We start from the raw sequence: 26,845 nt of genomic DNA, 5'->3' as shown, positions 1-26,845 counted from the left end.
GAAAATAATATAATTTTCTTTATTTAAATCCTGAGATTCAAATCTGAGAAGCTCACTTTAAATGTTTGATATCCTTGAGAACAAAAAAAATTATTTAAAGGAGTACGAGAATGCATTCGCTAGAATCTCAGGTGACACGAGACTCGATCGTCTAATTAGCCCCCCGATCGCGGGGAATCGCTTTGTCGGTGACGAATTACAAGTGATCTCTCGTAATGCATGGAAATGGTGCCAACAGCCACTTAAGTGCGATCACGCAGCGACGACTGTGTAAGAATATAATCGATTTCTTGCGTGGCAACGGGACACGGCGAGCGAGACCGATTACATGAATCCAGCTGGAATCGTTGCTCAATGAACGCGATTTTCCTACGTGACCTCGTTCACGTAGATCGGAATCGGTGTCGTCGATGCACTCTTACCACCTCGCGCCCTACGGACCGATCTCTCGCGACCGATCGGATACATTTCTTTCCATCCTCGCGCTCCAATTCTTTAAGTAGCGTTTAATCGCACGCTCGTAGCCTGCAATTACGGAATTAGTTCATAATTTAATTACGGATATTTCCATCGATGTAAATGTTTCGACCCCGTTTCTATCGAAAATTATGCCTCGATTTATATCTCGTGATCAATGTCCACTATCATCTTTCTATTACGTCACTTTCTACAATTTCATTTAATTAATATTACGCAACTGTGTCTAGAGTCCAAAAATAATTTAGAGACTTCAATTTTTGTTCACTGCCATCTTTGAATTAATATTACACATCTGTCTTTCAGAATCAAAAAATAATTTGAGTCACAGAGGCTCCAATTTTTTATTCTTCGTTCTTTGATTACAGTACAATTTCCACTATTTTTCAAATTAACATTTAATAGAGAATTTGACGATATTGTCCCCAGTTTGATGGTTCGAATATACCCCCACGATACGTTCAGGGAATTGTAAATAATTCTTGCGTTACAGAAAAATTCACAAGTCTGCGGAACGTCTCGTTCTATTTGCGAAGTCGTTCGAGTGGAACGAAATCTCCCACCTCCGCGAGTCTATTGTCTTTCCTAACACGAAAGTGTCCGCAACGTGGTATGCACGACGATCGCCTGTTCGTGTTTTTTTGGTCTCCTGGATTATTCAGAAGCGTGCAGTAACGTCGCGACGCCGTACGAAACGAAACAGCAGGGGATCTCCCGGAGTTGGCAGTGGCGCGAATGTCGCCGATAAACGAATCCTGCGCGATCGTTTTAACCGAGGATATCGCGGATCCTAACTGCTAGGAGTCTCTTTGGCTTGGCACGATCTCGTTCTCGATCGTTACCGGGGAGTGTTTGGCATGGCGCTTAAGCCGATAAAGGCGCCGGAGATTGTTATAATAACTTTTCGAAGCCCCGCGACGCCGCTGTAAATTCACCGGATTGTTTTCGCGCGATGCTTCTATTTTTCGTGAAAAATACAGAAGGAATAACTGGATACGAGAAACCGTAGATCGTTCTAGAAAGAAACGAGAATTTTAAATTATTTATTAGTTCGATTTGTTATTTTTTTTTGGAGAATTTTTTAGAGAATTTTTTAGAAATCTGTTATATTAATACTTACCGTGTGTATTAGGGATGGAGGGGGAATAGTATTATTTAAATTTATAAGATTCATTGTTGGAGTAATTACATTTTATTCAGTTGCTTAAGGTATGAAAATAGTTCTCTTTAATTTGAGAGGAAGTACTGTGCGAATAACTTATCGAGTAGACGTCGAAATTAAACGAATTATTTTACCCCTTCGTGTCCATAGATACAGAGAATATTTTTTAATACACGTCGATCTATTTTATTGCGAAGGAATATACTGCAGATTGGTTTCATAATAATAAAATATCTCGTTTGCTTGTAGGGGCCAAAAACAGTTGTAAAAAGGTTCCCAATAATCAGAGAAGAAAAGGAAGGCAAAAGCAGAAACAACTTACGAAAAATACATACTTGAACATCGTGATAGATATCTCAACATCTTAGAAACTAGTTTTCTATAAAAATATATATAAGCAAAGGAAAAACGTTGATTACATTCAAGAATATTCATGAAGGCTATTTAAAGCAATAAATTGAACGCCATTTTTACAAAGCTGGTTAAAATTGATAGATCTAGTTTTCTACTTTTGCAACGACTAAACGAAATACACCTTTTCCTTAAATATGGTTTCCCGACAACTGCTTTGGTTTCTACGATCAAAGGGGGCGCTGGTAAAAATGACACGAAGAGATTGACGATCGATCGAGCAACGAAATCGCCGCGAATTTGGGCACGCGGTCCCGCGATTCGCATTAAACGCGAAACGGTAACGACGACGGAAAGGGTAAACCGTCATTGCGCAAATTAAGCTCCCTTTTTGGTCGTGGCCGAGCGAAATAATTACAAGAAGCGGACTCGAGCGCAAGAGCCATTACCTCGGGTCTCCTCCGTGCTGCCTTTGTGAACATTATACGCTCGCTAAATATTGTACGTCGATGGTAAATAAAGGCTACTTCGTCGGGATCGGTTCCAGCGACGGTAACTTTCCGCGGGACGGCTATTAGGGACGAATTCTCGAGAACGCGGAGAATGTCCCGTAATTGGCGGGAAATTAATAGTAGCCGGGGCCATTACGTAATATGCGACCGTGGAAGAAGGATCGCGAAAACGAGAAAATGCACAGCCCGCCGTCGCTCGAAAGGGCAGCGAAAATAAAGTCCGCTTTATGTATTTTCCGCCAGGAAATGGAACCGTCGATATCGTTCCGCGGAAGTCTCCGTATTTCGACTGGAAATACGAGAGGTATAAAATTTCACCGAATAAAATAGCGAATTTTTTGGTGCATCCTCCTTCCGACGACAGGGCTTTACAAACAATACGAACGCGTTTATTCGTGCCCCACGGACGACGTAAAATTCAAGTACGGTATAATATACAATTTAAAGAAGCGCGCCGTTTCGAAACGATAAATAACAGCGAACCTCCACGAACTTCGTGCACGCATTAAATACTATTTCATCTTCTTAAGCGTAACGTAAAGTAACTCTACATTGTTCAGCGAGCGTTGATCTAACGAAAAATGGAAGTGAACGTAGCAATGTGTTTTGTAATCTCGGTGAGTCTCTTCGCGTGGAGAGGAGTTTGCAGATCGTTGAGGACCGTGTCCTTGGAGGAACGTCGGGGGTTGACAGAGGAATCGTCCACGATATCACAGGCTTCATTGTAATCTTCGTTTTCTGTCGTCGACAGTCGGGGATCTCGTCGGTTCACCGCAGTCGAATCTTCTTCATCATGCTAAGAACGCTGGAGCCGGGCAGTGGACAGGTGGGGTAGAAATTGTGACATCCCTGACCTTCCACGCCGGATATCAGTTGGCCCATATGCGCCGCGAAGTGGTACCTCGAGGGCACTTCCGCCATCGTGCTCAAGCTCGTGTCCCTGGAAAATTTTCAGAAAATTTCCGTCGGTTATTTTTCCATCGAAGGCATTTTATTGGACGGTTTAATACAGATTTAATCGATAACGGTTAGCGGAATTAAACGTTACGTATTTTCCAACTGAACTCGGCGATTCGGAAAATTTTCACCGCTCTAATTTTCATGTTTTCATTACGAAGTACCATCGAGGAATTATATTCGAGGGGACGTACGTTTATTTTGTCGGTATCAAACGTGAATTCGTTTTAACTGCTTGGGGAGAAATTCAATTGAATTACGCGGAATGATATAACCGAGTAAAATGGAACGTTATATTTTAATGGAGTTGGGATTTCTGGTTTCGAGCATAGCCGCGCGATTTCGTAAGGACCGCGGACAGCGTTACGAAAGTAACCGAAAAAATGGCCGTTCGACGCCAATGGCGCGCCACGCACGAAACCAACTCCACTTTCGCAACGCTTGACCATGATAAACTGGTTGAGAAGCGCGGCATATAAGAACAAGCACAAGGAGAGTCGCCTTTTACTTTCGATATCGACGGCTGCTGGTAAACACGCGCGGTAGAATCCGGTTATGCTCGACGAAACCGATTGAAAATTACACGGACACCTTTCTCCGTTCCGTGTACATACAGAAACGTGAAGATTGTCGGGAAACTTGGGAAAAACATCGACGATGTCGCTTCCTTCCGGTGTTGACGTCTCACTCTTCCTGACCACTCTCAACTTTCACATCGAATGTCTCATTTCTATGAGAAGTGCAACTGTGCTTTATTTAAAAATGGTACCATTCAATTTTTGTTTAGGTAAATTAATTCTTTAGGCCATTCTGAGTAAAAGAATGCGAGGATGAGATTATAGAAAACTGTATACTGTAGGAGATATTAAAAGACTTCTTCAACTCTGTTTGAAATGAAATCACAGAGTCACGATATCGTCTATTTATCGTGTATTTATCTAAATAAGCTACCATGAAACTATTAAACAATTATTGGTATCTTTTTTTTGTGGAAACTCTTTTAATGGTTCTCCATTTTGCTCGTGACTGTGGAGGACCTTTCGTTAATGTAAGATGGTAGGAAATAAGGATAAGATCATACAATTTCAACTCTGTTTTAAAAATGGAGTCACAAAGTCAAAGTAAATAGAATGCAATGAAATTATTAACGATTAGTGGTGCAATATTTTTACTGGTTCCATTTTGCTCCTCACTGTGGAGGACTTTTCGTTAACATAAGACGATAGGAAATATACAATTTTAACTCTGTCCAAAATGGAGTCACAAAGTCAAAATAAATAGAATGCAACGAAACTATTAAACGATTACTGATGCAATATTTTTACTGGTTCCATTTTGCTCCTCACTGTGGAAGACCTTTTGCTAATGTAAGATGGTAGGAAATAAGGATAAAATTATACAATTTCAACTCTGTTTTAAAAATGGAGTCACAAAGTCAAAGTAAATAGAATGCAATGAAATTATTAACGATTATTAGTGATGCAATATTTTTACTGGTTCCATTTTGCTCGTATCTATGGAGGACCTTTTGTTAATGTAAGATGGTAGGAAATAAGGGTAAGATCATACAATTTCAACTCTGTTTTAAAAATGGAGTCACAAAGTCAAAATAACTGAATGCAATGAAATTATTAACGATTATTAGTGATGCAATATTTTTACTGGTTCCATTTTGCTCGTATCTATGGAGGACCTTTTGTTAATGTAAGATGGTAGGAAATAAGGGTAAGATCATACAATTTCAACTCTGTTTTAAAAATGGAGTCACAAAGTCAAAATAACTGAATGCAATAAAATTATTAATGATTAGGGGTGCAATATTTTTACTGATTCCATTTTGCTCCTCACTGTGGAGGACCTTTTGCTAATGTAAGATGGTAGGAAATAAGGATAAAATTATATAATTTCAACTCTGTTTTAAAAATGGAGTCACAAAGTCAAAGTAAATAGAATGCAATGAAATTATTAACGATTATTAGTGATGCAATATTTTTACTGGTTCCATTTTGCTCGTATCTATGGAGGACCTTTTGTTAATGTAAGATGATAGGAAATAAAGATAAAATTATACAACTTCAACTCTGTTTTAAAAATGGAGTCACAAAGTCAAAATAACTGAATGCAATGAAATTATTAATGATTATTGGTGCAATATTTTTTCTTGTTCCATTTTGCTCTTATCTGTGGAGGACTTTTCGTTAACGTAAGACGATAGAAAATATACAACTTCAACTCTGTCCAAAGTGGAGTCACAAAGTCAAAATAAATAGAATGCAATGAAATTATTAACGATTACTGGTGCAATATTTTTTCTTTTTCCATTTTGCTCGTATCTATGGAGGACTTTTCGTTAACGTAAGACGATAGGAAATATACAACTTCAACTCTGTCCAAAATGGAGTCACAAAGTCAAAGTAAATAGAATGCAATGAAATTATTAACGATTAGTGGTGCAATATTTTTACTGGTTCCATTTTGCTCCTCACTGTGGAGGACCTTTCGTTAGTGTAAGATGGTAGGAAATAAGGATATCATACAATTTCAACTCTGTTTTAAAAATGGAGTTACAAAGTCAAAGTAAATAGAATGCAACGAAACTATTAAACGATTAGTGGTGCAATATTTTTACTGGTTTCATTTTGCTCCTCACTGTGGAGGACCTTTCGTTAATGTAAGATGATAGGAAATAAGGAGATCATACAATTTCAACTCTGTTTTAAAAATGGAGTCACAAAGTCAAAGTAAATAGAATGCAATGAAATTATTAACGATTATTAGTGATGCAATATTTTTACTGGTTCCATTTTGCTCCTCACTGTAGAGGACCTTCTGTTAATGTAAGATGGTAGGAAATAAAGATAAAATTATACAACTTCAACTCTGTTTTAAAAATGGAGTCACAAAGTCAAAATAACTGAATGCAATGAAATTATTAATGATTAGGGGTGCAATATTTTTTCTTTTTCCATTTTGCTCGTATCTATGGAGGACTTTTCGTTAATATAAGACGATAGGAAATATATAACTTCAACTCTGTCCAAAATGGAGTCACAAAGTCAAAGTAAATAGAATGCAACGAAACTATTAACGATTACTGGTGCAATATTTTTTCTTTTTCCATTTTGCTCGTATCTATGGAGGACTTTTCGTTAACATAAGACGATAGGAAATATATAACTTCAACTCTGTCCAAAATGGAGTCACAAAGTCAAAATAAATAGAATGCAACGAAACTATTAAACGATTAGTGGTGCAATATTTTTTCTTGTTCCATTTTGCTCTTATTTGTGGAGGACTTTTCGTTAACGTAAGACGATAGAAAATATACAACTTCAACTCTGTCCAAAGTGGAGTCACAAAATCAAAATAAATAGAATGCAATGAAATTATTAACGATTATTGGTGCAATATTTTTACTGGTTCCATTTTGCTCCTCACTGTGGAGGACCTTTCGTTAACGTAAGACGATATGAAATATACAACTTCAACTCTGTCCAAAATGGAGTCGCAAAGTCAAAATAAATAGGATGCAACGAAACTATTAAACTAAATAAATAGAATGCAACGAAACTATTAAACGATTAGCGGTGGAATATTTTTTCTGGTTCCATTTTGCTCGTGACCTTTCGTTAAGGTAAGATGGCAGGGAAGGGAAGGCGTCGCGACGGTAGCAATACCCCGTAGCCAAGGAGCAGTTTCGTCACGCATGGTTCCCGAGGAAGACGTCTAGCAGCCGCAAAAAGGGAAAAAGTCACCCTGTCTCGGGCCGTTTACGATCGAAACGGGCCTCGGGCCTCCCGAGAGCGCGGGCGAATATACGCAAAACGGCTTCTTAGCTTTTCCATCTTGATCGGTTTAACCCGAAGCGATCCGCGATCCAATAAAAATCGGGCTCGTCGCTGGAAGCGGCGTTTACGCACGCATAAAAGTAAATATAAAGCTCGAATCCTTCCGGGACATTAACCGCGAGGAGTGGATCGCTCGCAGGACGATTCGCCGCGACATCGACGCTCCTTGCTCGCTTTTTTTCCGCGTTCTTTTTATCTTTCTCGTCGTTACCCTGTTCGTCGGGCACACGAGGCCAATAGCAGATTTTTTTTCCCCATACGATCGTTTAATTCGCGATGAATTCTCTCGAGTTCCCCGGGACGACGATACTAAATTATTTTCAAACAGACCCAGCGAATGTAATAAATGCAAATCGAAACATTGCAGGTGCGTAAACAATTCAAGTATCCATACGCCCTTCAATTTAGCAATATTAAATTGTTTTCAAAAAAACCTCGCAAATGTAACGAGTAAAAGTCAAAACATTGCAGGATCGTAAACAACTCAATTACCTATACGTCTCTCAATTTATTTTTCATTTACAGGAATTTTTACAAGAACGGAAAAATGTGTAATCCCCCGTTTTATCCAATTATATTTTTAATTGCTAGCTCTTTCAGTACCCATACTCGTGTGCATCGATAATTTATATCGACAGACACTTTTGTTCGAGCAACGAATATATTGCATTTTGAAGAGACGAGAATGTTTATTAAAACGCGTTAATACTAATGTAATTATAACATTCCCAGATACCGTATACGCCCGGAATCTAAGACTCGAAACGCATAAATAAGCGTTTGTTCGCGAGATTGGAATGTTTAAAATTTTAATGTATCGTTTTGTTTGTACCATCGTTCAAACAATTACTTAATTCGTTAGCGAATAAATGGGAAAATATGCATCGCCGGCGATGAATGGGGAATTGTATTTGCGCTCCGATACAATGATTGGCTGAATTCGATTACCTGTTTCGCCTCTGTAAATAACTTCGTTTACTCTCGTATCACGCCTCTGCGTTTCAATGTGGGACATCAGAATCATTATCGTTAGTTCCATTTACTCTTTTCGGATCATTAACGGGCTCCGCCGCGTCTCTAAATAAATAAATTACCGATAATAACTTGTCAGTCGCGCGTATTTCGAATTATTCGCTAATTTCAGTAACGAACGTGCTCGAATTAATTTTAATAAAACACAACACGGCCCCGAGGTAAACTTTCCCAAAGTTTTGTTTACGCTATCCCGTTGTCGTTGAATCGTTCCCCCTCGTCGTTAATTAATCAACAAACTCGCAAATCGATGTCTGTTCTCGCGATATGTTAATGAATCGCAAAAACCGTTTTGTTTCCCGGCAAACCGGAGAACCTCTTTCTCCGCGTGCATCGACGTTCCTAACGGATGAATTTATCCATTAATTAATTACGAAAGAAAAAGGAACACACTGGCTGCCCGGGAATACGAAGCTTAATTGCTGTCAATTAAACGGCGCTCGCGCGATTCGAACGAAATTCACCTTTTCAACCGGAACGGAAAAGTGGAAGCGCGTGTAATTTCGCGAGATGAACGGGAAAAAACCGCCGCGGCCAAGCAGCGGTTGCGAATTAATCGTTGAGAACGGGGCTGCAATTTAGAACGATAATTAAGCTCGAAAATTTCGAAAGAGCCGAGTGAGGGTAAAGGAAATAAGAGAAGAAAGCGCGAGCACGAGTGGACTTCCTTTGTCGGGCGAAATCGTTGTTCCGATTTACGAAACGCTGGGTAGACCGGGGCCAAAAGTAACGAGCTGAAAAATATTTCTTAATGTATCGCTGTGATATCAAATGTTACTCTTTGCATATTATATTGAATTAATTCAAATATAGACTCTTTCAACCCTTTGCCATAAAATAACATTCACAAAACATGAGGCTGCTAACTCGTCAAGTCTTAGGTAGTAAAATCAACACATTTTCACGGGATATTTGTAAGAGAAATCTATTCTTTTTTGTGGTCATTCCAAATGGAACAAAATTAAATAGTATACGTTTAAAAAATTATTCGAAATTGAATTGTATGTCAAGGGGTTAAAAAATTCTTTACTTGGAAAATACAAAGCACGGGCAAAGTGAAATATTATCAGACGATAATTGTGATAGCATTTATTTGATAATATAAATAGCGAAGGAATCAAAGTGAAAGTGTGGGATTTGGCAATGTAACCCTTTTCGATGGGTACCGCGGATTATGCAACACCCAGTATAGTTAAAACTCCAAAGTCACATCCGAAGACGTCGAACTCGACGTGATATTCGTTTCTAGCCGCGGTAAACTCCTGATCTGAATAAAGATTACGCATGAAGTCGCGGAGAATTACAAGTTCGAAAGGCACGGGGGATTTGCATACGCGACAAAGAGACTGGAATGAACGCGGAAAATCGTCCTCGGAGTTCGCATCAGCGAATCGCAATTTCACAGTAAAGTCTCGCGTTTGCCGCGTATTGTGCGAAGAAAGAAAGCTCACGCAGGGTTGTGGAGAGTGTGGCTAGTAATATTTACTTACGCGATCACGATACCTAACAGCTTTCGTCTCGTGGGATATTTCTTTGCGATAAGGCTCTTTGTAAACTTAAATTTCGGTACCTCGAATCCCTACTGATCTGTCAATTAATTAATAGTAAAATTTCCTCGACCAACCACATCTATAGAAATTGGGAGGAAATCAAAGACTCAAAAAACGAGGTACCAATTCTTAGACTCTGTCGAAACGGGGGGACGGGAGGCATTGTTTCGAGGCGTGTTTGTCGGGGAATTCGAGAGGAAGTCTGGCACGCGTGGCTCCGGGCGTCGTAGAAAGTCGGAAGAAGATTGAATAACCCGTGAAAAGGAAAGTGGCGGATTGTTACGGACAACATACCGAGGTTGTCCCGTTTTCGGAGTGGTCGCTTACATAAGAACAGACGAACTTTCACGTTGTACTCCGACCTCTCGTCGAGACGCCATCGACTTCTTAATGGCCGGAAGCAGCAGCGGCTTTGGGCAAATAAATCGAGGCTGCGGGAAGGTTTGCAGTCCGATTCATCGGAACGTCGTTGCACTTCCACGATCGGAGAAAGGCGTAAACGAGGAATTTTGAAATCACATCTCCTGACACTTTCTAAAGACACGTTTATCGACGTTCTTTCGATTTCCATTTACGCTCTTTCGTCGATCGTTAATGAATTTTGTAAAACAGCCTTCGATCGCATTAGCTTGTTTTCCCTTGCGCGACGGAATGTTTCCTCGTTGCGAACAGAGGCAACGATTTTTACTTTCTAAATGCTGGAATCTTGAGTAGAGTTACGATTAACACTAAACCTACCGACTCATGCATAGTCATTATTACCATGATCGGTCAGATGACCAATCGTTACCTTGTTCTCTTTTACAAGGTACTCCTGATGTCCCATTTTTAATTAAATAAACAATTTATAGTTCAGTTCCATGGCATACCAGACGTATGGTTAGTAGGAAGTGCTGAAACTTCTTTGGGTATGTAACGTCAAAGTAAACGTGAAAATAAACATAGAAGACAGCATAAATTATAGTAGTTGGTATAGTCATCGGATAGGGGATGAAATGCCCTTTAAAATGAGAGTTTGTACGAGTCGATAGCTTTATTAGTTCCGGAGATATGTCAATTTTTGTTTCAAGTCGAGCGTCAAAGTAAATTTCAAAATAAACATGGAAGACAGCATAAATTATAGTAGTTGGTATAGTCATTGGATAGGGGATGAAATGCCCTTTAAAATGAGAGTTTGTACTAGTCGATAGGACAATTAGTTCCGGAGATATGTCAATTTTTGTTTCAAGTCGAGCGTCAAAGTAAATTTCAAAATAAACATGGAAGACAGCATAAATTATAGTGGTTGGTATAGTCATCGGATAGGGGATGAAATGCCCTTTAAAATGAGAGTTTGTACGAGTCGATAGCTTTATTAGTTCCGGAGATATGTCAATTTTTGTTTCAAGTCGAGCGTCAAAGTAAATTTCAAAATAAACATGGAAGACAGCATAAATTATAGTAGTTGGTATAGTCATTGGATAGGGGATGAAATGCCCTTTAAAATGAGAGTTTGTACGAGTCGATAGCTTTATTAGTTCCGGAGATATGTCAATTTTTGTTTCAAGTCGAGCGTCAAAGTAAATTTCAAAATAAACATGGAAGACAGCATAAATTATAGTAGTTGGTATAGTCATTGGATAGGGGATGAAATGCCCTTTAAAATGAGAGTTTGTACGAGTCGATAGCTTTATTAGTTCCGGAGATATAGCGATTTTAATTTCAAGTCGATGCGGTGGCTAGTTACGGAGATATAAGGGTAGTTTACGTTTGATTGATATCAATGAACTCGCGCGCGCGTCAGTAGTAAACAGTGCGTAGTAAATTCTTGGAAATACTACGCCCGAAACTAGGTCACTCGGTCACGAGTCACGTACGAGACAAAGAGGTCCAGCGCGACGCGTCAGACGGAGACAGAGATAGTCAAATTAAGAAAAATACCCTTTTACATAAATTGCGATATCTCGAGAACGGATAGTCGGATCGACAAAAACCAAAAACCATTTTAAAGGGGAAGGTTTGCCGCCGCCAACAATGGCTTAATTATGGCAAAAGCACTAGTAGTTTCGGAACTGCACGCGTCTAAACTTTTAGTATTTTTAATGCGCGTCAATAGGCCTTCGTAAGGCGGAGAAAGCGTGGATAGCGGAATCTAAAAAATTACCTTTTACATAAATTACGATATCTCGAAAACGGTAAGTCGGATCGACAAAAACAAAAAACCATTTTAAAGGGGAGGCCTTGCCGCTTCTAACGGCGGTGCAAAAATGGATAAAGCACTAGCAGTTTCGGAACTGCACGCGTCCAAAGTTTTAGTATTTTTGATACGCGTTAATAGGCTTTTCTAAGACGGAGAGAGCGTAGATAGTGGGATTATAAAAATTACGATATCTCCAAAACGGAAAGTCGAATCGACAAAAATCGAAAACCATTTTAAAGAGGAAGCTTTGACACTTCTAATAATGGTTCAGTTACGAAGAAAACGTAAGTAGTTTCGGAGCTGTACGTGTTTAAAGTTTAATCATTTTTAATACCCCAGTGGAAACTGAATATTCTCTCCTTTCACCCTTCCTGTATATTTCCTATTTAACAAAACTCGTGTTTAAATTCGCTGCTTGCGAATTGCAATTCCGACAGATTCCAGGCGCTTTTTAAACTTCTGTTTCGAGTGAAATCTGATCGGAATATTCGAAAACGCTTCTATGCCTGCGTTACGAGACAAAATCCGCGGTCCATAAAATCCCGTGCAGCGTCGATCGATAACCGGGGTCGCGAAATATCAGCGAACGAGAAGTCCAGCGTCGAAAATCGCGGCGAGGTTTCGCAGAGCACAAACAAACCGATTCGATTCGCCACTCCGCATCGACCGAGTCAATATTTGGCCGGTTTAACATAACTTTGCTTTTAATCGGGGAGCAAAACGGCCCCCGATGGTCGCGCGGCCAGCTCGCCGCGCATTATCCAAATAATATGGCGAGCCGGCGTGAATCAGCCATCGTTTCGCGATCGTAAACGAAAATTGCGACATACGCCCGTGGTCTCCGTGGCGTCCAATTTGTTCGCGCGTTTTCAAAATTGCCAAGATTACTGCTTGCAGGGCGCATTGAGTCGTTCGAAAAGTTCGTGGGAATTTAAAATAAAATACACAAAGTAATAGCCTTCCTTCGTCTTTGGTAAACTCTTGTATTCCAGATATTACAACTTCTTTGCTTTCAAATCTGTCACTTTTAACCTTTTTCTTAGATTTCTATGTTGTAAAAGTGTCTTATCTCTCTCTGAAATTTGTGTCTAGATAAGAATTTTGTTCCTCTCTGTCAGGATGTTTTAAGTGAGTAGGAATGTTTGAACAAATAAAATTTGAAAGTTGTAGATAGAGAAATGAACTCTAGAGTTATATCCACACGTAATCGTAACCATTGATGATATCAATTTTCAAACAAAGGCATGTTCGTAAAAACAGTGTATCTTTAATAATAATTACACTGTTTTTCCACATTTTATTGTGCACGTATAAATATTGTAAACTAACGTAAACTAATATTGGGAATTAATTTACATTCAAACGGAATGGCTCGTTATAATTTTGGCAAAATTAACTGGCGAGGCGATCCGTAGCCGTCCAGTTCTAGAAAGTTGCCCGCCCCTGGGCATAGTAATGCGAAAATCGCGAAACGCGTGGCGTTTATGCACGCCATCCAATTTTCGATGACGTCCGGATCCACGATGCGCTGTCGACTCCGATATCGGACTCGACATTCGCAGCATCTGCATCCGTTTAGCGAGATATCGCGCTGACGTTTCTGTTATTCTACGCGAAGCACGCTTCAACCCTATGTGGATTGACGATCGAGACGAGCAAAATGGATTTCAGTATCACTACCTTAAGAAAATTGTGTAAATACTGTAGACTCTATCCAGAAAAAACTCAAAAGTAAACATTGTAACATTCATTGTTGAGCAAAATTCATAAATTCGATATATTCGTAAAAACTGAAATTATTATCTCAAGTAGAAGACAGTGGTATTATATTTAACACTAGATTCTAAACTTAACGTATAGGACTCATAAATATTATTTGTTAGCAATTTATGTCGAATTTAATTGATGTAATGATATGGATGTATCCTCTAATTAAAAGAAAAAACTGCATTTTAATGCAACTGTCAACGTAGCGAATTATAATAAAAATATGAGCAACGAGTGTCTGTAAACTTAGTGTTAAATACGTATCAGAATATTTTTTAATCGATTGAGATTTTTAAGAATTTCTGATCAAGAATATTTGATTTAACTCAGGTAACATTTTCTTATTTTGGGTACTAGCTTCACCTCTCTGTACGTTGGCGTACAATTAAGAATTACCCTGTATTGATCTAGGGGTGTAAACAAGAGATTAGCAGCGAGCGGATGTTTGGCTCTCGATTGGTGGCTCGAGGACGAAATGACCTATAGTATTCTTCCAAAGCGTCGCGTCTAATTGGCTGTAACGATCGTTTGCACGAAACTTTTCGTGAATCATTCTCAGTTTGTCGTCGAACGTCGAACAGCCTACTGGTCTGGAGAACTGCCAAATCTAGTAAGTAGAACTTATTTAACACTCCCAATTTTGTATTCCACTAGCTTAATATATCCTCAGATTTACTTAAAAGGTAATAGAAATTACATAACATTACAATTTTATATTAAATAATATTCTTCGTAATTCAAAAGCACAAGAGGAACTGTCAAATCTAGTAAGTGGAACTTATTGAACACTCCCAATTTTATACTCCACTATTCTTCAGCTTAATATATCCTCAGATTTACTTAAAAAGTGTTCAAATAGAAATTACATAACATTACATTACGGATACTCGTTGCGTACATTTTTATTCTAATTGGCTACGTTGACAGTTGCATTAAAATGCAGTTCTTCTGATTAGAGTATACATCCATACCATTACATCAATTCAACATAAATTGCTAACAAATAATATTTATGAGTCCTATGACGTTAAGTTTAGAATCTGAATGCGTCGAATTGGCGTGTACCGTAAATCTAGTGTTAAATAATATTCTTCGTAATTCAAAAGCATAAGAACTGTCAAATCTAATAAGTGGAACTTATTAATCCCTCCCAATTTTGTACTTCCCTACTCTTCAGCTTAATGTATCCTCAGATTTACTTGAAAGGTGTTCAAACAGAAATTACATAACATTACAATTTTATATTAAATAATATTCTTCGTAATTAAAAAGCACTGTCAATTTTTCCACATGTTTATCGACCTTCCGCGACTCGAGCTTGCGTCGACTAATCGATTGTGGTGCTCGCGTTACTGCTAATCGAAAGTAAGAAGAGAGTGAAAGTGGCGGGGCGAAGCTCGAACGATGAAAGTGGATGTTCCGTGTGTACGGAGTCGCTGTAAAAGTTGTAACGTCAGAGCGCGAAACCGCTGGATCATCGTGAGTTACGAATGATCGCGTCAATCATTCGGCCGGAATACATCGTAAACGTTTAACGGCATAATTGCTGTACCTTCGGTTATAGTCTGTCGTTCGTTTCTTTCGTACGGCTGAAGGCGAAACGGTCTACGAAACGTCCCACATAAATTTCGAAACCTCCGTTGCGAAGCACGGCAGCGCCAACGTCTTTCGGTCGCTAACGAATGGCCGAATCGTGATGATTAGGGTCGGAATTCCTCGCTGGTTACGATTTTACGCGGGGCATAAAGTGGAATATTTATCGCCTTGAAAAATAGAATCAGAAAAGAGGAAATTATAGGCTCGAGGAATCTTGGAAACGGTGTTGCACATTATTAAATTCGGCAAACACGAAGTAAATAAATCCATTCCGGAGAAATTCTAATAACGAACAGCTTTCTTTTTTACGTACATTATTTGTTTCCTGACACACGGAATTTGCATCGTTCTCGAAACAGCGGTTTTTAAAGGTCGTTTTACGGTCCACTTTCACTTTCGACTTTCGACTTCCATCGCCAGTAAGGCGAGCGAAGCAATTAAACACGCTCGACGCAAGCTCGAACCGCGAAAGGTTCATAAACGTTTTGATTCATGATAATTCTTTATAAGGGTACTAACGAATCTTGTTCTCTTTCGAAATATAAAGCATCGTGGTCTGAAATCGTTCAAAATTAGCTGTATTAACGATATAAAATATCTTTGTCTCGATTAGAAGAATGTCTGCTATTTAGTTCAATTAACAAAGGCAAGGCTAACGTGCAGCTTGAATAATAACGATTTGTCGTACATGGTGTCCGTCAGGTAGCATGGATGAACACAATGTCAAGTACGCGTTTGTCGGCGATTTCGACACGTCCATAAATAAATAATGTCGGCGAAAGTCTATGTCAATGAAACAGTGTCAATGAGAATATTGTCGGCGATGTCAAGGTAAACCCTTGCGAAATAACTCTCGAGTGGACGCTCATAAATTAACAATTTCTCGAAATTCTCCTCGTCTGATAACAAACAATATCATTACCTGATCAAGTTCAGCAATGATCGCTCCATCTCGCTCAGCTGGTCCTGATGGACGAACGAGGTCAGTTCGCAGATCAGTTTAGGCAGACAGGCAGTCTTGATCGTCGCCATCATTCGGGCGCGTCGCAACATTGCTGGAAAATGATCGACAAACATGAGCGATTAACGTTTTACTGCGTGACGGATGCATTTTGACGGGAATAGATATCGTGGTCTCTCGTAGAAAGATCAAGGTCAGCGGATCAATCGGCCCCCAATTAAGCTCGCGAGATCCATGGTAACTGATCTACGAATTTCCAGGCTGATCGAATTCGCCATCGAATTAATTTCTATTCCGGTAGGAGGATAATTGAATTGCACGATCAAAGAGAAAAGCTCGACGACACGTAGCCACGGTAACAGGAACAATTTTGTTTCGATTAGACTCAATTACACGTGCAAATTCACGTGGAACTTTTCCCAAGCCCCGAGCCCGCTGTTTCATTTTATTCTCCAGTTTCCTACCCGGCGTTTCGGCATTCTTTTCCCTCGCGATCCCGCCAACAGATGATGAAATTAAGGAACCGTGCTTTGTTCCGCGGCTACGGCTACGCCTGGACGCGAAATTCTACGGCGCTGTCGAGTCTATTAAGAATTTAATATTAATCAATTTAGTCCTTAACGCGCTGGAACAGGAAACGTTCGTAATTTTTTCGAAGTTGATTTAACGTACGTGTTTTAATTTTGCAAAGTTTCAGTCATTTAACTTTCGCGTTTTCGAGTTTCCGTTTCAGTATTAATTTGGTTACAGAATGTTCACAGACGTATATTTAATGTAGATGAATAAGAAAACAATGTTAATGGGGGATTCCAGAGGGCAAAATAAGATGGAAATCAAGGATACTACTTTGTTAATGGAGGCTCCGTTAAAAAGTTATTAACAATTAAATTCAAAAATTTCAAATCGTTCTGGAAAAATTATTTTTGGTTGCAGGTGTTAATTATAAGCATTTTTGGTGAATAGACATACCCCTGAAATCCTATCCATTTTCGAGAAAAAAATTCAAGTAGATACTGAAATTTTTAGACGAAATTAAACAATTTCAAATCATACTAAAAAAATTATATTTAGTTACAGGGGTCAATTACAATCATTTTTGGTCATTATACATACCCCTGAAATCCTACTCAGTTTCGAGATAAAAATTCATTACTGAAAATATAATATGAGGCCAGAAATGGTTCCTCGAAATTTTATTCATATCTTTAAAATGTCATAACTTCTGAACGGATTGGACGATTTTAATGTTCAAAAAAGCAAACTGCGCGTATTTTAGTGAAGAATATGTAGAAATTCTAAAAATATTCAATAAGTTGGTTCTTAACCTCGCAAAATGAGAAAAACCCTATAAAAATGGTCCAATTTTCAAACAGCCATAACTCCTACAATAGTGAATATATTTCAATGAAACTTTTTTCTGAGATAGAGCTCATGGGTACCTACGAAAAAGTATTAGACAACTTTTCTGTAGGATGTCAAATAAAACTATAAAAAATGAAAAACTAATTTTTAAGAAAAATCGACAAGGGGGGGGGTAAATGCCTAAATTTTTCGACGAAAAAAAAATTTTCCAAATCGTTCTAAAAAAATTATTTTCGATTGTTGGGGTCAATTACAATCATTTTTGGTCAATAGACATACCCTCGAAATCCTACTCACTTTCCAGAAAAAAATTCAGTACCCTTGAAACTTTAAACGTTAATAACTTTTTAACGAAGCTTCCATCAACAAATTAGTATCCTTGATTTTCATCTTATTTTGGCTCCTAGAATCTCCTATTAAAATTTTTCCCAGGAGTGGCCGAACACCCTGTATAATAGGTGTAAAGAATTTTAGTTTATTTAAAAAGTTGTAAAAATATGATGGGGACAGGAATTTTAATTGATAATTGGATGCTTTTCCTTCGAATAAAATCATTATTCATTATTTACGAATAAGTATGAAGGATCGATACGTTATTCCAGCAAAATATGCTCGACTCTGACGCACTGTTTTTATTACTCGAACCGTACATTGTTTTCTCATAAATCGATTACATAAAGTTTTCTCATTGGTTCGATGCAAAAGTGCATATTGAAATTGTATTCGTTATGTAATATCGATGACTCTAATTACGGATATCAGGTACACAATGCGATTTATAAACACATTCCATTCAGTTCGTGTTCTATTTGCGTCTCGAGTGCTCTTGCTTTCTACATTTTGCTTGTTAACTTTTCAGATACAATCAGTTTGAAACACGTCGTAATGAGGGTTTCTAACAACGAGAAAGTTGATACGTTCGGTATGAAGTTAAAATTAATAGTGACTGTGCGAGTGCAATACCCAAATTGCATAATGCATGAAACGAACTTTGTATTATCATAATACAAAGTGCATAAATTCCCAATATTTTTGCTTCAAAAAAGAACTGTAGCTTGTCAGAATTTCTGATAAACAAATCCTCGGGTATAAAGCAAGGCAACAGACGATGCTTTAGATGAGAAGAACCGTAATAATTTAAAAGAAATACTTCCTAGTAGAAATTGGTATTGTTTTAACGATAAAAATCGTTAGGATGGTCGTGAAAAAGTTAGCTCGCGGAGTTGTACTTTGTTTGATCGCGGTAAAAGTCGTAGAGACGCGAATGGATCAAAGAGGTCAACCCGAGCGAGTGAACGCGCAAAATCTCGAATCGCGAACGGAGCAGAGCAGCTTGTGAACGTCGAAGCTCGTCCGTGGCTTTCGAAATGCATTTTCTATACCAGCGAACTGGTTTCCCGAGGTCGAAGCGACCACACGCGGCCAAACTCGTCCCGATGGAGTGGCAAACGCATCGAAACGAGTCTCCAGACTCGCGATCAACACGGACGAGCATTGATCCTCGAACGACCGACATTTTTGACCCATATTTTATTCAACCTTTATCGCACGACCAAGCAACCTTCGTTCAACGGGAAATATAAACAACAGAAACGCACTATCTAGATACCTTTTGTTTATATCTCCAAATGCATCAACGATTTAAAAATTTGTTCGTTCTATACAAATTCAAAAATGTATTTTTGGTAACAGAAACGTCAAAAGGCTACAGGGTAGGTGTGATCGATTTCTTGTTGTCCAGAATAAAAGAATATAATCGGATTCGACAGGTGTGCCGTGGAATTTTTCAGCAGCCACGTGTGTTTCCGTTGCGACAAATGATATTGCGTCGCGCGACGCGATTACGCAATGCTCGTGACGAAAATATGCAACTTGATGGCGTTTACGAGCCGCATAAAATTTATGGACAAGCAACGCGATTCGTTAAACTGTAAAAAAAAACTCGTCACTGGTTCAAGCTAGTAGAAACAAGCTCTGACAATCCTAACAGCTGATCGAATATCCAGAAAGAGGTTTCTCATTTATCGAACGGACTCGAATATCAATCGAACGTGCGCCTAGAAACGAGACTTCGGAAAAGTTCAGTCGAAGCCGAGGTCGACTGCTCGCAGCACTAATTGGCCGGATGAAAACAAGCGTGGCTGTTTGCACAGAATGTTGGCAAACCTGTCCGGCTACTCTCGATGCGGTTCTAGATTCTCGGAGCATATGTTCGACCAGCGAGACCACCTTTTCTTTCACGATCGAAATAACGCGAAAGACGTCGAAGATCTATAAACAATGTCGAGGTGTACGAGGCTTTTTTACGTACATAATCTACGTCCCCAGCATAGCGATACTATTAGTCACCTGCTCGTTGACGTATGATGTAATTGGAACGATTTATCTATTCAATGTTTTTGTCTCTGGTCTTCTTTGAAACAATTCGATTGACCACCACACGGAGAATGTTTCATGTTCGAGTTTAATTCAAGCAAGCTTTAGACCTAAAAATTTCTACTCAGTCGACAGAGACAACCTTCTCCAAAATTCAGATCACTAAAATTCAAAAAGAATCGTTGCAAGCTATGGATCTAAAAATTTCTACCCAGTCAACACAACCTTCTCCAAAATTCAAGTCACTAAAATTCAAAAAGAATTGTTCACTTAGACGTTACACGTGGAGTTCCATGTTGTAAACTTTGCCCCTAAAAATTTCTACCCAGTCAACAGAGACAATCTTTTCCAAACTTCAAGTGACTCGAGATTTATTTCGATTTCACCCCCATTTCTCGCGTTCCACCATTCCATTTCTCTTACCGAGTTCTTTCTCGTCTTCCTTCTTGGACGTGAGCGGTATCCTGTCGCGCATAGTGTCCCTTGGCGGGCCCTCCGGGCCCTTGACCGTCTGCGTGACGTTCCGTTCGGACGTTTTGCCGAATATCGTGGCTACCAGGTAACTGTAGTCCCCGGCGAACACCAGAAACATCCCTAGGAATATCACCAGACGCACCGTGCTCGTGTCCATGACCATGTCGACGTTACGTACGGCGTGAAAACGTCGCGTCTGCACCGATCGACGATCCTCGATTCACTGGCGGCCTCCTGGCCGATTCAGAGACTGGATCTGGACGCCGGGACTGGGTCTGGCTTTTGAACTTTAATCCTCCGCGAGCGACTCCGCACCTACACGCGTGAATAGGTGCAATTAACGGAACTGCAGCGTCACGGTTGTACGGTGGGTCGCGGTTCGATTTAAATTAGACGCGACGGATGGCGTCGCGGTATCGAGCCCGGGGCCGATTTAATTACCATCGACTAAGCAGCTTTCGACCAACGGAGGAATTTTTAAGCTGGGATCATCGCACTACAATTTCATCGCGAGCTTCTCCACACTGCATGCAATGTGTTCGAAGTGTCTAAATTAATAAGTAGACTTAAATAATAGAGCAATTTTTGTTTAGGTTGTGTTATTGCAATTTTATTTCGAGCTCTGATCGATATTTGTTGTTCGAAAAATTGAATTTCGAGGACCATGCATATTTTTAAAAGCAGCATGCATGCAATGATTGGTATTTACTGTTCGTGGGGAGTCTCGAATAAGTGTCTAAATTAATAAGTAGACGTAAATAATAGAGGAATTTTTATTTAGGTTCTGTTATTGCAATTTTATTTCGAGCTCTGATCGATATTTGTTGTTCGAAAAATTGAATTTCGTGGACCATGCATATTTTTAAAAGCAGCATGCAATTTCGTGATCGGTATTTATTGTTCAGTGGAGTCTCTAAGAACAACTTGGAATAAGTGTCTAAATTAATAAGTAGACGTAAATAATAGAGCAATTTTTGTTTAAGTTGTTTTATCGCAATTTTATTTCGAGCTCTGATCTATGTTTATTATTCGAAAAATTGAATTTCGAGGACCATGCATATTTTTAAAAGCAGCATGCAATTTCGTGATCGGTATTTATTGTTCAGTAGAGTCTCTAAAAACAACTTGGAATAAGTGTCTAAATTAATAAGTAGACTTAAATAATAGAGGAATGTTTATTTAGGTTGTTTTATCTCAATTTTATTTCGAGCTCTGATCGATGTTTATTGTTCGAAAAATTGAATTTCGAGGATCATGCATATTTTTAAAAGCAGCATGCATGCAATGATCGGTATTTACTGTTCGTGGGGAGTCTCGAATAAGTGTCTAAATTAATAAGTAGACGCAAATAATAGAGGAATGTTTATTTAGGTTGTTTTATCTCAATTTTATTTCGAGCTCTGATCGATATTTATTGTTCGAAAAATTGAATTTCGAGGACCATGCATATTTTTAAAAGCAGCATGCATGCAATGATCGGTATTTACTGTTCGTGGGGAGTCTCGAATAAGTGTCTAAATTAATAAGTAGACTTAAATAATAGAGGAATTTTTATTTAGGTTGTGTTATTGCAATTTTATTTCGAGCTCTGATCTATGTTTGTTGTTCGAAAAATTGAATTTCGTGGACCATGCATATTTTTAAAAGCAGCATGCAATTTCGTGATCGGTATTTATTGTTCAGTGGAGTCTCTAAGAACAACTTGGAATAAGTGTCTAAATTAATAAGTAGACGTAAATAATAGAGCAATTTTTGTTTAAGTTGTTTTATCGCAATTTTATTTCGAGCTCTGATCTATGTTTATTATTCGAAAAATTGAATTTCGAGGACCATGCATATTTTTAAAAGCAGCATGCAATTTCGTGATCGGTATTTATTGTTCAGTAGAGTCTCTAAAAACAACTTGGAATAAGTGTCTAAATTAATAAGTAGACGTAAATAATAGAGGAATGTTTATTTAGGTTGTGTTATTGCAATTTTATTTCGAGCTCTGATCTATGTTTATTGCTCGAAAAATTGAATTTCGAGGACCATGCATATTTTTAAAAGCAGCATGCAATTTTGTGATCGGTATTTATTGTTCAGTAGAGTCTCTAAAAACAACTTGGAATAAGTGTCTAAATTAATAAGTAGACGTAAATAATAGAGGAATTTTTATTTAGGTTGTTTTATCGCAATTTTCGAGTTCTGATCGATATTTATTGTTCGAAGAATAGAATTTCGTGGACCATGCATATTTTTAAAAGCAGCATGCATGCAGTGTTATGATCGGTATTTACTATTCGGTGGAGTCTCGAATAAGTGTCTAAATTAATAAGTAGACGTAAATAATACAGCAATTTTTGTTCAGGTTGTGTTATTGCAATTTTATTTCGAGCTCTGATCGATATTTGTTGTTCGAAAAATTGAATTTCGAGGACCATGCATATTTTTAAAAGCAGCATGCATGCAATGATCGGTATTTAATGTTCGTGGGGAGTCTCGAATTAGTGTCAAAATTAATAAGTAGACGTAAATAATAGAGGAATTGTTATTTAGGTTGTGTTATTGCAATTTTATTTCGAGCTCTGATCGATATTTGTTGTTCGAAAAATTGAATTTCGTGGACCATGCATATTTTTAAAAGCAGTATGCATGCAATGTTGTGATCGGTATTTACTGTTCGGTGGAGTCTCGAATAAGTGTCTAAATTAATAAGTAGACGTAAATAATAGAGGAACTTTTATTTAGGTTGTTTTATCGCAATTTTCGAGCTCTGATCGATATTTATTGTTCGAAAAATTGAATTTCGATGACCATGCATATTTTTAAAAGCAGCTTGAATATTCAGTGGTGTATAATTGCCCAGAACGCGGTAAATATAGATCGTTGAATAATTAACATTTACTGAGAGCGTAATTTTAAGTTTGAGTACCTTTTTTCCAATTTAGTTCGAAACTCTTTTGAACAGGAGGCTCGATACACACGACGATCGAAATTTCCTATTCAGAGGACCATATTACGGTTACTATTCTCGAAGAACAGTTTAAGCCGTCGTTCAACGCCGAATAATTATCTAGATCGCATAAAATCTTAACTTTGTTAATTACGAACGATTAAATAGCTTTTAACGATGGAGGGAAGTTTGAAGCCAGATTATCCTATATCAATTTTATCTCGAGTTCCTCTTTCTAACTTCGTTACTCTTCGCCATCGACATTTATTATTCAGATTTCCCGGAACAGTTTTCCAAATCGCGGCGAATTTCGACTCGATTAATTACGCTATTAAGCCATTAATATAAATAACTTTTACAAAAATTCTTTCAATGTTTGTTGAAGAAATGCGGTAGTGACCGTATAAATATCTAAGAAATAGTTAATGATTTTGGATCATAGAATACAATTCAAGTTTATGTAATCAGAGCAGTGGGTTAACAAAGAGAGAGTAATTATGAAGACAAATTACCTTGACCCGATTTAAGCTGAAGCTTCTCTTTCGAACTCGAGACCCGATATCGTGATCGACACTAATTATTTAATTAATCATCTATGTTTGACCATTATATCCGCCATGGAGAAATGGTAGTATTTTGTGTTACTAAAGTTATATTCGTCATGCGTAAAATTAAGCTACCATTTGCTGTTTGAATCGTAATTTAAGCAGAAGCTAAAATATATTCGTAAATTTCAATATGTTTAGAATCTTCGGAGGTCAAAACGAAATAACGACTGATGGCGGATAATGACTAAGAAAGATTCAAAACGATCATTCAACGTCGAGTATCTGTTCGGATAATTATACCTCGGCCGTTTTAACGAGAAAGGTTAAAAAGCTATCAACAGGGAAATGAATTGCAAATCTCGCTACTTTCCATTCTGTTTCTAATATTTCTTTCAAACTGGATTTATCGAGCCCGTAAACTGCTCCTCTGCACAGGTAAAAATATCTCGCGTAAAAGTACCACAGAAAAACTAGAAAAGTTTCAGAAAAATCGGGAATAAGGTTATTTAATCACACTCAAATCTTTTTGTTAATTAAATTATATTCACCACTAAATCAATCATGAAATATGTACCTTTTCCAAATTTGTCTAGAATTGTTTACTCCTGTCTCTTACAATCCTCAAAAAATGAATCTTAAACTTAGTTTTGCCTATAATAATCGCGTGATGTCCTCGAATATTCTGTCTCGAGATTCATTAATTAAATACAGGGTGTCCCACTAATCGTAGCAGAATAAGAAAGGGGGCAGTCTAACGGTACTGGACAGCTGCTTAATTTACACGAGAACGTTTGACACAGTGGTCCCAAAAAACTCAGATCGCCGGACGTCGATTCCAGGCCTCGAATACCGATTCGCTGTTCGTCGGATAATTTTTCTATTTATATTCCGTCGCGATTCTGTCTGGAGATCCGTTGTGCAAACGTTCGCAAGGAGAATACGCGAGTTACGCAACAGCCCCACGGTGCACCGCCTTAACCCAATTTTCCCGAATACGGTTACGCGTACCGAAACAATACCTACTCGTGAGAACCAAAAAGACCAGCGCCCGCGAACAAAACCGCGTCTGCGTTTGGTACGCCTTCGAGCAGGCGAAGAAGACGGTTGCAGCGAAACTTTCGATCTCCGTTCACTTCCACTTTCTTCGAACCGCCTCGAACGTCGTCCTCGTGGATCTCAAGGGACGCTCCAGGTCACACGGTAACCGAAACTGGATCGCGCGAAGGCATCGATCGAACTATAATCTCTCGAAGAATCCTCGAAATCTCGAGACTTTCGTGTATAATTCTATCTCTGCGCACTTTTGGAAGATCCCAGGAGCTTGGATCCCACTGTCACTGGCACAGAAGTAATCCAGGTGTCTCGTGGATCGGTGTAGATCGGTTCGAACGAGTTGGAGGTGTACGAGGTGCACGAGCGTCGCGAATTTCGACGGTGTCGCGTCGTGAGCGTCTCGACGGAGGAATTCACAGACGCTGCCGCGGCCTGGCGTCGTCGTGGAATGACTGTGAATGATTCGAAACCACGGCGGCGGGCCTAACGAGTTGTCAGTGAAAGTTGGACACTCGCCCGCTACTCGCCGCGATTCGATCGGGCCGATCTCGTGCCGCGCCTTGCGAGCGAGCGTGCAGATACGGGAACTGGTGCAACCGTCGTGTATATCCTTACAAACAAATAATATCTAACGCTCAACAAATTGAAACACGTAAATAACTGCGCCACAAACTAGTACGGTATCGGTGTAATCATGTAAATATATAATTCAATTACTCAACTATCGTTCAAGAAAATGAAATACACGAATAACTGCGCCACAAATGAGTGCAGTTCGTTAAACTTCGATCCACATATAATCACGAAAATATATAACTCAATTATTCAACTATCGTTCAAGAAAATGAAACACACGAATAACTGCGCCACAAAGGAGTGCAGTTCGTTAAACTTCGATCTACATCGGTGTAATCGTGAAAATATATAATTCGATTACTCAACTATCGCTCAACAAATTCACACTGATAAATAATTACACCACAAAGGAATGCAGTTTGTTAAACTTCGATCCACATATAATCACAAAAATATATAATTCGATTACTCAACTATCGTTCAACAAATTGAAACACACGAATAATTACACCACAAAGGAGTGCAGTTTGTTAAACTTCGATCCACATATAATCACAGAAATATACAGGGTGTTCGGCCACGCCTGGGAAAAGTTTAAATAGAGGATTCTGGAGGCCAAAATAAGACGAAAATCAAGAATACCAATTTGTTGATGGAGGCTTCGTTAAAAAGTTAATAATTAAATTCAAAAATTTCACATCGTTCTGGAAAAATTATTTTCAATTGCGGGGGTCAATTACAATCATTTTTCGTGAACAGACATACCCCTGAAATCCTACTCAGTTTCGAGAAAAAAATTCATTACTGAAAATATAATGTGAGGCCAGAAATGGTTCCTCGAAATTTCATTCATATCTTTAAAATATCATAACTTCTGAGCGGATTGGACGATTTTAATGTTTAAAAAAGCAAACAACGCGTATTTTGATGGACAATATGTAGAAATTGCAAAAATATTCGAAAAGTTGTTCTTTAACCTCGTAAAATTAGAAAAACCCTATAAAAATGGTCCAATTTTCAAACAGCCATAACTCCTACAATAGTGAATATATTTCAATGAAACTTTTTCCCGAAGTAGAGCTTATGGGTACCTACAAAAAAGTATTAGACAACTTTTCTGTAGCACGTC

General features: G+C 38.6%; 1 protein-coding gene across 1 annotated transcript; it reads right to left on the bottom strand.

Moving 5' to 3' along the window:
* Window positions 1-1,656: 1,656 nt before the first annotated feature.
* Geko (geko) lies at window positions 1,657-25,595 on the bottom strand. The gene is made up of 4 exons (XM_076763938.1): window positions 25,111-25,595; window positions 20,554-20,919; window positions 16,354-16,486; window positions 1,657-3,442 (listed from the first exon to the last, which is right to left on the bottom strand). Exons 2-4 carry the CDS (start codon window positions 20,765-20,767, stop codon window positions 3,271-3,273), a joined length of 519 nt encoding a protein of 172 aa, XP_076620053.1. The 5' UTR covers window positions 20,768-20,919; window positions 25,111-25,595; the 3' UTR covers window positions 1,657-3,270.
* Window positions 25,596-26,845: the final 1,250 nt, after the last annotated feature.

Source organism: Colletes latitarsis, chromosome 4 (assembly GCF_051014445.1).
Source record: "Colletes latitarsis isolate SP2378_abdomen chromosome 4, iyColLati1, whole genome shotgun sequence".
Classification (NCBI taxonomy): Eukaryota; Metazoa; Arthropoda; class Insecta; order Hymenoptera; family Colletidae; genus Colletes; species Colletes latitarsis.
Note: the sequence above shows the minus strand (reverse complement) of the source record. Positions and strands in the feature narration are given on the sequence as shown.

Excerpts from the sequence above, each read along its gene's own strand:
- Geko (XM_076763938.1), bottom strand. The coding sequence starts at position 20,767 with ATGGTCATGGACACGAGCACGGTGCGTCTGGTGATATTCCTAGGGATG. Across the intron at positions 16,487-20,553 it reads GGAAGACGAGAAAGAACTCG|CAATGTTGCGACGCGCCCGA; the intron begins GTAAGAGAAATG and ends ATCATTTTCCAG. Across the intron at positions 3,443-16,353 it reads TCATTGCTGAACTTGATCAG|GGACACGAGCTTGAGCACGA; the intron begins GTAATGATATTG and ends AAAATTTTCCAG.